Source organism: Rhinatrema bivittatum, chromosome 11 (genome assembly GCF_901001135.1).
Source record: "Rhinatrema bivittatum chromosome 11, aRhiBiv1.1, whole genome shotgun sequence".
NCBI lineage: Eukaryota > Metazoa > Chordata > Amphibia > Gymnophiona > Rhinatrematidae > Rhinatrema > Rhinatrema bivittatum.
In genome coordinates this window covers 39,804,669-39,819,898 of record NC_042625.1, presented here as the reverse complement: position 1 = coordinate 39,819,898, position 15,230 = coordinate 39,804,669, and the positions used below count along the sequence as shown (strand labels likewise).

Here is a 15,230-nt window from a genome sequence, read left to right as displayed (position 1 = left end):
TGGGGTGAAGAATCTGTTTGTTCTCTGTAAGTGACTCTGTAGTTAGACCCAGCCAATCTGTGCATATTTGGAAACTCTGTCTATGATGTCCCAAGCATTGCAGTATTGAACAAAAGGAAGTGGGAGGGAAGAACAAAAAGAAATATTACAGAAGACATGAGGCACAAAGACATTCAAGTCATGTAAAGCATTTTAATTACCATTTATATTATATCTATAAATAAATATTACATTCATTCAGTTTACAAAGCATTTTAGGTGTATCTTGTTAAAATCCTCATTTGAATTATAAGTGGCAGGATTTACACCTTCAAAACTATGTTATTAAAACAAAAAACAGTTAAAACAGATTTTAGAACAAGGGATTTTGAGAGAGAGAGAGAGAGAGAAAGAGAGCCTCTGTATAGAGTCAGTCTGACACTCTCTCTATATAGGTGCCACTGTAGAAGGGCATTTTTGAATTGGGCTGGGTTTCGGAAGGTGTGTGGGGGGTGGGTTTAGGGAGGTGGTGTTACAGAACCATTCTGAGGTATTCATAATAACGTTGACATCACTAAAGATTTGTAGTCATTATAATGGATGAAAAGCTTAATGAGAGGAGATTTGTGTCTGACACTCTCTCTATATAGGCACCACTGTAGAGGGGCACTTTGAATCGGGTTGGGTTTCAGAAGGTGGGGATGGGGATGTTAGGGAGGTAGTAGACAAATCTACTCCTCTAATTATACTTTTCATCCAGTATGATGACTACAATCTTTAGTAATGTCAATTTTACTCTGAACACCTCTGAATGTTTCTGTAACACCCCCCACCTTCTGAGACTCACCCTGATCCAAAGTGCCTCTCTACAGTGGTGCATGTATAGTGTCAGACATCTCTCTACAGAGGCTCTCTCCCCCCTCCCCCATGTGAAAGACAGCCCAGGTGGCAAACGTGATAGCCATGCCCCCATCTTTTTGCTTACGCCGAGCACTATTTCTGCTATGTTTCTAGCATTTTGATAAATCTAGGGGTGAGTGTGGACCTGCTTGGAAAATTCTCAAGGGACATGAAACACAGCAGAGATGGGGAAGATGGTGTTTGCAAGTGCTGTGTAGGGTGGGGTTTTTTTCATGCAAATTAAAAGGATTTCTCATGTATCCCATGACCTTACCATGGTTCGCTTGGAGAACAGTTAAATCTGTCAGCAAAAAGGCAAATTCTGAAGGCCTAACGGGAAGCACTAATGTAGGTGGGAAATGAACTCTTCACTGCTTATTGCTGTATTGACGTGTGCTTGCTTGGGATCAGAGACCAGCCAGAAAAGACAATTAAAGCAGGGAAAGTGTGCGTCTGCGTGGCGGATATGTGACTAAACTCAAAACTAGGGCTGCCAGCTAGATTTACATTTTCAGGGCAGGTTGATCCAGTCTTGGTTTTGCCTCACTGCTGGTATGGAGATCCTGTCAGGTACTTGTGACATGGATTGGCCGCTGTCAGAAACAGGATATTTTCACTAAAAACAAACAAACAAAAAACCCCCAAAGACCTGGAAGTTTATGCAGAGAGCAGTAAAACCAGGACTGCAGCAGACTTTCCTGAAAATCTGGAGCCAGTTGGCAGCTCTATCCAAAACAGTTTTGCTAATTTATTATTAACAGGTAGACAAAAAAAAGGCTTTCCTTCCATCATATCTGAGTAGTTGCATCATTGGTGGGATTCTCATGCTTTGGATAAAGTTAATGGTCTGTCATACATATATGTTTGTTTCCTACAGCATGAGTGTACTGCATCATTCATTTCTTTTTGTTGTTGCTCCAAACACAAATCAGTTTCAAGGAACTTGGTCTGCTAAGGGCTTGATTCACCCAAGACCTTTTGGGCTTCTGGATGGAAAATATTGGGAACACCTCCTCCAACAGCAATTGTTGCCAAAACATATATTTGAGTAAAGAAAACTGATATCCAGCAGGGACTGAGGAGAGAGAACCTGAGCATATACAGGAGCAGGGTCTGCCATAGTCACTTCATGAATGCTTTCTGGTCTGCTCAAAGACGTACCTACAAACAACTACTCACAGAAGTCAAAATGTACCTTGTTTGTTTGTTTCCAGCGGTGCCCAGATCCATACACTCCCCTTGAGATGGACTGAAATATTGGCTGGAGCGTTGCTGCCGTTGTGCAATCTCTTATTACCTACTAGATGAAAGGCCCCATCATAAATGACAGTGTGAAATGTGGTGCAACCTGTTCCCCATCTCCTGTCCATGCTTCGATCCCTCCTGTAATCTCTGCCTGGTTCCACAGTGGCTTCTGTTGTGCCTCCCAGCCTGCGGTGGGTCCGGCCTCCTTGCCAGACACTCTGCACCAAGCTACTTGTCTTTGCCCAGGCTTCCCTCTCTCTCTGCTGGCATTGACTCCCTTCCAGGCAAGCGGGGCCCATGCTCCTTGCCAGCTCTCTCATATTTGCCGCTCTTAATCCTACTGTATCTTGAATCCTCAGATGGCACCGCGAGTGCCCAGGCCATCGGTATACACATGGCAACACCAGCGTGTGCAGAGGCAGGAGATCAGTATCCGCCCTGCTTTCTGCCCCTGCCTCACATGTGTGTACACAGTGGCAACTGAGACACACAGACATCACTGCCTACAGACACACACACAACTACTTTTTATATATAGGGGAGGATGAGAGTGAATTTGACACATTTACAATTTTTTTTTTTTTAATACTTGAGGGAAAAATATCAAAGCAAGAAACCCTCTATCATTACTCAATCAAACAATACCCCGAAAAATTTAACACCCCCCCCCCCAATTTCAAACACTAGTTACTAGTCTCATGCAAATGCTGCCTTCCCTGGCCAAGGATCATGGCACTTGCCTTATAAAAATCCCTTAGCCTATATAACATGCAGATGATCTCTCTCATCATGAAGCCAGTTTAACTTGAATTCCCAGTTTTTCATTCTTGTACGTTCATTCAGTTACTCTTTACACTTACACTTTTACTCCAGATTTTCTACATGCACATCTTATCTACGCCAACGCACAATACACCTCCATGGGACTTTGAATTCCCCAGGATTGCAGGGGATATTAAAAGGCACCACGAGAACTAGCGTACTGTACTTGCACACTGGCAAGCAGAACTTCTTTATAGTTATCGTACTAAGTAGAGTTACGAAACAGAGTCATTTCTCAGGCATAGAAGCTGATGTGCGTGTGTGTTCTGTAAACACACACACGGAGAGCTCACATCCCTCCTTCATTACACACAGAACAGCAGGTGATGGAGAGGACAGCCAAGTTTCCTTGGTCCTGCTCTCAGGCCACTATATGAGAATGCTGTAATTATGATTCTGAGATGGAGTTCTGCAGGGCAAGTCCTTGTAGGAATACTGGAATTAAAGGTGAGGCTTTCAAAACATTAAAAGAGCAAAATGGAAAAAAAATAAGTCATAAATTAATGGACATGAAAACTCAGAAATGCAGACTGAAAAAAAAAATGTGTCCCTTGCTGCTTTGTACAGTCATATAGACAGTAGACTGGTACATCTACTGAAATATCTTTTTGTTCAAACATTTCAGAAACACATTTGAAAGATTAAATCTCAAATCAATATCTGGCCACAGACGCTGTTGTAAAGTATTTCACTTACTTGTAGTAGTCAGTATATATAGAGTAATCAAGTATAGTTGGATAATGCATTATTGGCCATTTTATCATGCTATATCACATTATTAGTCTTATGTATTCCATGAACTCTAGGGAAAAAGTTAGGTATTCTGCGATACAGGCCAAAATAAATGGGTTAAAATGAATGTCACATCTGAAACGTTGACATGGCTATTAGAAGAACAGAATAACTTTCAAAGAAATGCACGTGGCAGCATATATGTATTTATATGGAAGCTCGTAGTTTTCCCACACCTTTTATGATACGTGTATCTTTACCCTTTAACATACATGCGAATGTAGGCTTACACATGCATACAATGCATTGAAACCACATATATCAATGCATTCACTGTGCATACGTTTTCTACCTGTTTTAAAAATATGCTGGTGTATATTTTATGCAAAAAAGGAAACTAGGACTTACTTGCATAAGACGACCATGCGCAAATGAAATTAACCAGTTTACCAAGAAGTCCACCAGTTCACCCAGCCCTTCTCCAGGTCATTTAGACCGTCCTGGTTTTTCAGCCTGAATTCCCCACAGTTCATCCAGACTCCCCACCCAGTCAGTACTGCACAATAAACCAGTTTATCATCACTTATGCCAGATAATTAGCAGGTGTAAAAATACGCAAGTAGGATGGAAAGTGTATGCACGTAAGTGTCTTTTAAAATAGCAACTAATGCATGTGTTGGTCTCACCCCAAAACATGTTTGCTCTGCCTCTTTTTTGGCATGTATGTGTGTGTGTGAAACTGAATATACAGACGTATTTTTTACTTTTATAAAATATAGAATACGTGAGCAGAGGTTACTTATGCATGTATATGCTAATTTTTATGTGCACAACATTTTGAAAATTAATCTTAAATGTGTATCTAATTACTTTTAGTTATCACTGGGAAATGCTTTTAATTTGTGGTCCTTCTGCATTGACAAATAAACTTTTCTTTTTCTGAAAAGTTTAAAGGACAAGTTTAGCTTTGTTTATTTAAAAAAAACCCCAAAAACTAAACACCATTTCATAATTCCAAAAGAGTCTGAAAATGTTTGGCTGCTACCTATTTACCCGCTCCCTCCCTTGCAATTTCCCTGTCCATTCCCCCTCTCTTCTTCCTCATGCTCCCTCTGTCTTTTTTTCCTCCTGTGTGGTCATCCTCTGCCACCTCTCCCCCCTCATTTCTGCTTCTTCCGTCACTTTCCCTGCGGCTTTGCCTCTGCCTCTCTCCTTCCCGGGCGGCCATGTTTCTCAGCAGCATCAAGCCCGGTTGGCCCTCAGAAGCAAGCCATGCAGTTCTTTTACACGGCTATTGTAACACAAACAGCAGTGATAACAGGAGTGAGACTTCGTACTTTCGAGAATGCACTGGGGCAACCTGCATGGGAGTGGTGGTTAGAAAACTAAACAGCATTGGGCAGACAGGATCAACAGTTTTGGCCTTTATCTGCTATCAATTCCTACGTAAACCAGCAGGAGGGGACCACTTTAATCACAATCTTCTTCTGAGAAGCCTCTTCAGTTGTTCCAGTTAGGCAGCAGAGCAAGAGAAAGGATTATAGGGGCAGCAAACCAGAAAGGCGAGGCTTCATAGGAGAAGCATTGTACTTCCTTCACCAATGACTGCAGCTGGCAGTGGAAAGAGAAGAGTCGGCCACAAATTATCAGCGATTGCTTTTCTATGCTCTGCTTTTCTATGCTCTGCTTTTCTAGAGGGGGGGAACTTACCATCGCTCCCTAAGTCCCTGGTAACAATACACAACTGAAAACTACAAACTCAGGGCCCTGGTCAGAAGGCTAGACACAAAGCAAATCAAATGGTTTAAAAACTCCTAAATCCTAAAACATGAATAAACAAAGCCATGATGAAAGGAAGAACTTGGCAAGGTGATTTGTTTGCAGACATGATAGATGTAAAAAAATGAAGTGATTTTAAGGGCTAATAAGTTTGAGCCTGTGGCCACCATGACCTGTTGCGTTGCTGCACTTCTTTGCTGCCCCCTCCTCAGAAAGTGCTACCTTGTGCAAATGTACGACCTGCGCACCTGGAGGCACCAGCCCTGGGCGTAAAACTTTAAAGGGTCATGCAGACTCAAATCTCTGAACGGGGGTGAGGAGGCATGAATAAAGCCATTTACCTATCTACATGTCATTTTGTTTTCAGGCTGAGATTCCAGATTACTTTAGATATTCAAAACCTTGAATTATGGATGAGAACCAAATAGAAAGCACGTTTGGGAGTACTGAGAGGCACGTTCTCTGGGTGAAAGATGGGGGGAGGGGGGGGATGGGACTTCGGTTACACAAAACTAATCACACTCTTAGTAAAACCTAAACATCTGGGTTCCTCTCCAAGAGAGACAAAATAGTATTGAGATTTAAAAATCAATTACTTTTTGGTCCACAGAGAACCTGCTGGATTAACATTTTTAAAGAAGTCTCTTTTCATAAAAAGTCTTGAAACAAAACAAGCAAACCAAACAAAAAAAAAATCCCTATAAATTCTAACAGGTCAGTGAATTATATAACAGGATTCCCTTACCTGGAATGATTCTTCATAAAAGGGACTGGAAAGTAAGTGTTTGGATAGAACTTTAAAAAGTCTTCTAGCAGGCCCTGTTTCATAATGTTGATTCTTTATTAGAAATATAAACATGTTATTGTTTTTTCTCTCTTTTTTTTTTTTTTTTTACAAAGTATTTTTGGTACCTTTTTTGTATAATTTTCAGACATTTTGCAACCTCTTCTTGTCCTACCCTTTTTTTTTCAAGCTTCTCAATTCCTTTTATACTTTTACATTTAGTTTTAGCCTCTCCAAGTTCATGAAGGCTATCGGTCCAAAATCATGCACAATTTGGCAAATATCTTTCCTTGATTCTTGAATTTGCACTGTGAAATCTCATGGATTATCCCATTGGGCTTCATTGTGTTCTATCATGTACTGCAGAATGGAAGCCCTCAAGGTGTGGTTAACTTTTAAACCAGAGTGCTATATATCTTTGAATGTCTACATATAGTTTCTTAATTCTTTGGAGTCTCCCAAGTCCATGTCCTGACACACCCACTTAATATCATCATCATTGCCTGTCAGAATAGAGTTGACTGTGGGACAACCATCATCTGCTGGGATAGTTGTGAAAGTAGTAAATTTTACACGCTTTCTTTTTGACGTGGGGGAATGCAGAGGTTCTTTTTTCTGTTCTTTCCCATGTTTTCCCTCCAAGTCAGCTGATCGATGGATCTGGCTTTGAACATTCTTTTGAGGACAGCCATTAAGGAGCTGATTGTTCTCTTCCAAGCCCATTTCTCGGTCTATGACAGTGGTATGCTCGATTTGGCGAGATGAAAGATCCGGTGTATTCTCAAGCAACTCAGCCTCGTTGCCAAGCCACACCCAGTCATGGGAGTGGCTCATGTTGGCCTGCCCATCCACTGGCAATTGCTTATGCCTGTATTTCAGAGCAAATGTTGCGCAGTTTATTAGGAACACTAGGATTGCCAGACAAAAGACTCCAAGCAATGCATACATTCCAATCTCTAAATCACTCAAGCCTCTGGGAGCCTGCACAAGATTATTATCTTCCATTTCTTCATGATTATTGAGTATATCAACTTGAGCAGGAAAATTGGTGAAGTCTATTGGAATATTTTGTAGCTGACTGTCATCAGAAAGCCTATTTCCCTCAGCTCTACCATTGATTATGGATCTAATGGTGGTGCTGACTTTCCTGATGGCACCTTCTTCACGTTCCACAGAAGAACTTCCATAGTATCGTCCATCTTGACGTTCCTGATCTGTAACCTTTTGCCTTCGGTCACTAGCATGGTTTTCTACATCAGCATCATCATAATCACTGCCCATGTTCAGGTTAGCGTCATTTCGGCCAAACTTTACCTTAATATTACCATTTCCCACTGCCAAAATACTTTTTCTTTTAGACTTTTGGCAAACTTCAGAGATCATCATATCTATTTTTATCAATTCTCCTTGTCCTTCACCTTCTGCAATCACAATGGGCCATTTCAGCACAGTGCTTTGATGAGCTGACACAACTGACTCGTCTAAAGATGTAGCAGAGAGGGAGAAGTCCTTGGTGTCATAAATGTCCAGTGGAGTCACAGATCCATCATTGAACTGTATCCAAGTGCTTAACACAGCTTCCTATAGAGAAAGAGGAAATAGTTAAAAAGGATACTACATAGAACAGCTCATTCCATAACATAGCACATCAATCACTTGACAGCAGACATGAGAAGGATAAAATAGGGTCAGAAGCATCATGGTATTGTTCTGAAAAAAATAAAGCTTCATTTAAATAATACAGCAAATTGCATGTATTTTTCACTACAATACCAGTGAATTCTTGTATTGCAGCAAAACTAAATGAAAAATATTACAGATACAATATATACAGAAAATACAGTGCTTCCTCTTTCAGCATAAACACAGAACTATAGTTTGTCAGAGAAATAAAAAAGACAGAACTGGAGTATTACAACAGAATAGTCAGTTGAAGGCCCTTAGCCCATAAGCTATTTCAGGTTACTTTACTGATACTCAAAAAATATGTTTACACAGAGTCAATATCCTCAGGAATGGACAGATATCTTCCTCTAATGCCATTACCTTGTAACCCCTCTTCTGAAGACACCACATTGACTCCCTATCTCTTCCCTACTCAGCTACAAATGTCTTCATACTGCAGGTCCTCATTACGTCTCCTTTCTTATCTTCACCTAGATCCCTCCTCATGGCCTCCATTCATGGGGCAAATTGCTCTTATTTTATTTAAAATATTTATATGCTGCTATACCTAAGGATCTGAGCAGCTCACAATAAAAACATACATCTGGTGCTGAAAAGTGGGAATACCATCTTGGGGGGGGGGGGGGGAGGAGTTAAGATGGCGGCACACTGAAGTCGTGTGTTGGGCTCCAGTCTGCTTGCGGAAAGTTCCTGTTTCCTTTGTTGTAATGCCTCCTCAACTCCTCTCCCATCTCCGATACAGCAGCTGGAAATCACACACTTCATGGCCTCGCCAGCATACATCCCGAGAGCCGAGGAACCTGATGTGCGGGGCAGTTTGGGAGAGCTGGCAGAGGAGGCATCTTTGAGCCCAGAACTCAGACCTTCGTGAAGGGCAAGCGTGTTGATCACCTCCAGAGCGCCGGCTGACTACATCATTTCCGAGTCAACTGCAGAGGGTACAACGCCGACCATGATAACGCTGGACTCAGCTACATCTTTGGCAGTCTCCCCGGTGGAGTTAACCAACATGGGTACATCAGGTACTGGGCTAGAGGCTGGGGTGCCGAGTCTAAACCCCAATGTGGGGAATCTGCTGACTACAATGGGGGTCTCCAGCGCACCAAGCCTTTTATGATTCCGGCTCGTCCTGAGTTGGTGACCTTTGGTGATTTGTGGGACCTTGTGGCCGGTTTCGCAGCAACATTAAACACTTTAAATATAAAACTTGATCACTTGATTACTAAATGTCATCAAGTTTCAGTGAAAATACAATCACAGGTTAATGTTTTGTCAGCCAAAATATTCAGAATAGAAGAAAAAGAAAAGGGAACTCAAGAGTTTAAAGTTGCTACAGTCAAGGACAGAGAAGCTTTGGCAAGACGTATAGAATGCCTAGAAAATAATGCCACACACCTTAACCGACGATTTTTAAATTTCCCAAGAGAGATTGCTGAGATTCCTTATTCCACAATGAAGAAATTATTCATGGAGGTTTTGGGCTTTACCTCAGATAATTTGCCTTTGATTAATACCTGTTGTTTTCTTCCCAAATCTATATCCTCCAGATTGGCTATAAATGTTCAAAATGATTTATCTAACTTTCTAGAAAATTCTGCAATGGAAGTCATAGACAGAAGAATGCTGCTAGTTTATTTTATTACTTCTGCTGATATAAATCAAGTGATGAAAAGTTATTTCAGGAAATTCCTGGTTAGTTACCTGGATTCCTCAATCAAGATATATCCGGGCTTAGCATCTACCACTCAAGCTTGACGTAGAGGGTTTTTAACCCTCCGCCAGGACACTACTGCATTGGGATTTACCTTTCTACTCGGATTTCCTTGCAAATGTCTAATTAGAAAAGGGGATGAGTGTTTCATATTTTTTCCCCTGAGCAGTTAAAAGTATTTCTGGAGTCTAAGAAACCAGCTACTTCTTCTCTGTGAAGCATATAAAAAGAATAATGCTGGATAATTGTGTTATTGCCCTATTGTGGTTTTTGTTCTTTTTTCCTAATGATTCTCTCTTTAAATTTCAACTACCTCCCCCGATTTCTATCTTTTTTTTTTTCTGGGAAGTGGATAAGAGGTTATGCCTATAATACTTATTAAGAATTGATATGTTTATCCACTATTTCTGTAAGCAAGCTTTCTGTTTGTGATTCAAACATTCTTATAAATAAAGGATTAAAAAAAATAATACACCTGTCTCTCTTTCATTGCCAACTCCTGAATAGATGTCTTCCAACTAGCTATGCCTTATGCTCGGAACAACCACCTTGAACTGGTGCATTAAGCTCCTTCTCTGGCTGTATTAGTGTTTGCCTAAAAAACCAGGTTGCTTTTAAATCTTAAACCTTTGGCGCTTCCCGACCAGAGCCTTCTTGATTTTAGCCATTTTTTTTTAAGTCTCTTATTTGTCCTACCTGTGCGTCATGACTAGACTCTAAGCTCCACACAGCAGAAACTGTCACTTATGTGTATGTTTATGGTTCTGTGTATCTATAGTGGCACTTTAGAAATCATAGCAGTAGCAATAGTATAAAAAGATGAAAATAAAAAATAATTGAACTGAATATTAAAAACCAAATCAGTACAAGGGACTACATCCAAATGAGCATGTTAACTACAATTTGTCATAACCCCCCCCCCCAAAAAAAAAAAAACAACCCATCAACTCTTTGTTCATGTTATCAGAGGAACTTAATGCAAGATGACAAAATGGTACATTAACCTTTACTAATACAACATGTGTAATCCATGTTTGCACTGGCATCCGGCACATGAGCGCTAGAATTCGTTGATTGGGAGTGCAGGTCAATTTTCAAGACCCTCTAGTGGAGGAACAGCCTTTAAAAGTCTGTGTCTTGTCATAAAAGGCTGTTCCTCCACTAGAGGGTCCACTGTAACAAAATGGTTTGCCATTCCCAAGGACTTCCCTCTTTATTCATAGGTAAATAGCTTGCAATTATTTACAAAAAAAATAAAATGTTATTTGCATCCAAAAAAGTTGGTAAACTTTAATCAACACAGTTCACCTTGTAGGGGCCTGCATGGAAGTAAAAGTTCTTGCATGTTGTTATATTGTTTTGTTTCCCATTCTATATCATTTTTTAAATTCATTTGTTTCGGTTTTAGCACATTATTTATTTATTTTATCTTTTTTTTACAACGTGCACGTTTTCACAACACATGTGCTGCTGCAAATTTTGAGAACAATGCTTGTCAAATCGGCTTAGCACAAACTAAAATAATGCAACAAAAGGAAACTAAATTTCATTCATATTTTTTTTGTATCCTTTTGGATAGAGACCAATAAAATGAAATACGAAACATCATCGATGGTTCGTTGTCATTTTAAAATACCAGTATGCTTCTATCACCTCTCTCCTCCTGTGCCTCTGCGTTAGAGGGGTTAACACCAATGTCCTCTGGGAAAGGCAGGGAATCTACCACCTGCGAATTAAGGGGCCGATTTTAAATGTTACGCGCGCACAAATGTACACCCGATTTTATAACATGTGCACACTGCCGTGCGCATGTTATAAAATCCAGGGTGGGCACACGCAAAGGGGGTGCATACTTGTGCACGCCGAGCCCAAGGGGAGCCCCGATGGCTTTCCCCATTCCCTCCAAAGCCGCACCGGAATCGGAGCGGCCTTGGAAGGAACTTTTTTTTTGATTCCCCCCAACCTTCCCCTCCCTTCCCCTATCTAGCCCACCCCCCAGCCCTAATTAAATCCCCCCCACCTCTGTTTCCGAAGTTACGCCTGCCCAAGGCAGGCGTAACTTGCGCGCGCCGGCCAGCTGCCGGCGCACCATCCCCCGGCACAGGCCGCTGTGCCAGAGGATTCGGGACCGCCCCCGGACCACCCCTGAACTGCCGCCACGCCCCCGGCCCCTCCCCCAGCCCGCCCATTTTTGAAAGCCCCAGGACACACGCGCGTCCCGAGGCTTGTGCGCGCTGCCGAGCCTATGCAAAATAGGCTCGGCGCGCACAGGGGTAGGTTTTCGGGGGTTACGCGTGTATTTTACGTGCAAAACCCTTTGAAAATCTACCACTAACTGCGAGGTATGCTGCAGCTGTCTTGCAGTTTGAATTGCTTGAGGCAGGCTCTATTGAATCACTTCTTCCCCTCAGTTATACCTATGTGTTTTCTTAAATCTTATTTTATAGGGCATTAGGTGAAGACTCTGCACCATTTTTGGTAGCCTTTCTCTGGAAGGACTCTTCCAGTCTGTAACAGAGATAATGGCCTTCAGAATCGAACACAACCCTCCAGTTGAAGTCTCACTAACGTGGAGCTGAACAGAGGCATTATCACCTCTCAGCTGGAGTGTTAAAAACACGCTAGGAAAAATTAATTCTACTTCCTTAAAATAGGTATGAAAAGAAGAAATTGTACATTTCATCAAATGAAAAATGTTAGTGGAGTTTTAGGCTTATCTGATTATACCCTTGAACAAAATTCTAAAGAATATGATACTGGCATTTCATCAGAGGCACTTTCTGTTGCCGTAACCATGATGGCAATCTATAAAGATGGCCTTGATATAAATTGAGGATGTCTGTTCTCTTCAGGATGTCTGGTCTCTTTAGAACTTACTATTAGAAGGGTTCACAAAGCTAGAGGTTAAGACAGTCATATCTTTTCTATTTAAATTTCATCCAGAACATATAGCTTCCTTATACATTAAGGGATTAAAAAAAAACAAAAACACGCAGGCGTCCATGTGCACGTGGTTCCCTGTGGGCGCACATGGACGTGGCTATTTTATAACATGTGCGCGTTGGCATGTGCATGTTATAAAATAGGATTCCCATGCGCGTCGGATTTTAATATCCACAGACACATGTGTGGGTGGGAAGGCTCTTCCGCACATGGGGGTATTTTTAAAATTATGTGATTTGCTTTTTTCCCAGTTCCCTACCAGTCCGCTCCAATAAAGGAGGGGACTGGGAGGGAACTTCCCTACACCCCTACCTGGCCTTCCTACATTTTCTCCTCTCCTCTCCTCTCCTCCCCGACCCTTAAACCCTCCCAAACTTGTTTAAATTTTTTTTTTTTTTTACTTACGTGTTTGAAAGGAGCAGACGAAAGTTGCTGGCCAGTGCACACCTCCCCGAGACAGCATCTAATGGCGCTTTCGCGGCCCGCCCCTCCCTGCCCAGACCCCGTCCCTCCGCCCATTCCTTTGTTTATGGCCCGGCACTTGTGCGCATATCGAGGGTTACGCGTGACTGGGCCCTTTCAAAAACGCACGTGGCGTGCGTAGAGACTGGCCACGCGCGTAACCCTCGAATTTTATGCGTGTGGGCCTTTTAAAATTTGGGCAATATTGTGTCGTTCTGCTGCAGCTATGTTACTTGCCCATCTAGTTCCAAGGAGTTCAATCCAACCACATTTGTTTTGGCCTCTGGAAGTTAAATGGTGGGAAATATTCAGGTCTTGCTCGATAGCAGTGGTTATAAAAAGATTTATATCTACAAAATATTTGGCACAATAAATATTCAACCAGCCTGCAGAAAACAAGTTGTTTGAGGCCTGCAGATGGAGGCACCATGGATCCTTTGCAGACACCTTCGACAGATATAACCAGAAAAACTTATTCGCACAAACGTACGTCTTTTATTCGCCTCCAGCAGCCTTCAGACACACTCCTGCTTCAGGTAAGCTCAACTCCAGAACAGAGGCACTGTTGTAGCTACTTACTTAGCTCCCATTACTTCCAGGACAGTGATTTTAGGCAGTTTTAAAAAGGGCCTGGGCTGCTTTTTGTTTTTTTTAAATTACTTTGAATGTTCTTATTTGGTGAAGTTGATGAATGTCTTTCTGCATTAATTTAGTGTTGTTTCAAATTTGAATGCATCACAAGTCACTGAAATGTGATTTACGGGAGCGTAAACTGTAATCAGCCAAGCATTAAGCTGCAAGCGACCTAACAACTTTACACTGGGGTAGATCTACTGAAAATCACCACTAGGCTCAGCCAATGCACAATCATAATAGGAATTTACAGCACAAAATTGTTTCCATTGGTTGCAATTTCTTATACTGTGGTCCTAAGCAAAGGCAATTGCTATCCTTCTTGTTACATTTAAACCTCTGCTATGGAAGCCACAGGGGATGCACAGCCATGCGATAGGGTTGGGAATTTACTAAATATTTGATTCTACATGTGATATTGAAAGAGGTCTTCAGAGGCTTTGCAAGGGCAAAAGTACTGTGCAATGTACATGGTGAAACAGGGAGTGGGGGGAGAGCCAGAGGGTTTGGTGTATATACAAGTGTTAGGCAGAGCACAGACATGTAAGAAGAGCCAAAAGCAGTCAAGATATACTTTCCCCAGGAATGGAGAAAAGAAGCCTTTTTGGTAAACAAAATCTGGCAGACTGAAAAGTGCGCTTTATATAATTTTATGCCTCTCAGAAGCAGTGTTAGTGTGTGGAAACTAGATTGTGTGCTAATGGTACTTTTAACGTACATTAATTAGCTTGCAAGACTTAACTTCGAATCCTAAGTAGGAAATGAGATGTAAATAAAAATGCAAACAGCTCTTCACCTATTAGCACAGAAAAATAACGCATGTTAAAATGCACAAAAGTGAACACAGACCCGTAAACGCAAAATAACTAGAGCGCAGCAGATACGGTTGTTTTTTGCAACAATGTCCATATTGATCTGCTAACGTCAACACTAGTAAATTAATGCAAAACTCATTTGCCTGCCATTCACATGGACCATTCACATGAGCTAATTAATGTATGTTAATGTCCAATGTTAACTTACTTTAGTACATTAGTCTCAGAGTTTGACATTTCAGAAATCTGAATTTATATTTCTCCCCCCTGGTAATGTTGTATAGATGGAAGATAAGACTCCAGGCTGTGCTATTCGAAAAGTGCCTTAAGGTGCATTCTATAAAACTACGCTATCAAAATGATTTTGCTATCTTTGCTAATAGCCTTTTCTCAGGGGAAGTTTGCTAACAACAGGAAATTAAAGATTTATTTATTTATTTTTAGATTTTTATATACCGGTGTTCCTGTATTAAAATACAGATCACATCGGTTTACATTGAAACATTGAAACATTGAAAGATGGAGGTGTTAACAAAAGTACAGGTTGACTGAATGAGGAAATAAACATTTAGGGGTAGATTTTAAAAGGCTGCGCGCGGGCGTACATGTGCGCACGCTACCCGGCGCACGCACACGTACGCCTGATTTTATAACTTGTGTGCGCAGGCGCGTACAAGTTATAAAATGTCATATCAGAAAATGTCATATCAGAAATGTCATATCAGAATGCAACAGGCAC

The 15,230-nt window shown here is 41.4% G+C and overlaps 1 protein-coding gene across 1 annotated transcript in view; it reads right to left on the bottom strand.

Moving 5' to 3' along the window:
• Positions 1–6,287: 6,287 nt before the first annotated feature.
• The window catches only part of TMEM132C (transmembrane protein 132C), a 401,819-nt gene continuing 392,876 nt past the window's right edge, over positions 6,288–15,230 (bottom strand). Inside the window, exon 9 of the mRNA XM_029571347.1 lies at positions 6,288–7,822. Within this exon, the coding sequence (XP_029427207.1) occupies positions 6,668–7,822 (1,155 nt within the window). The 3' untranslated portion in view covers positions 6,288–6,667. The remainder of the gene's footprint in view (positions 7,823–15,230) is intronic.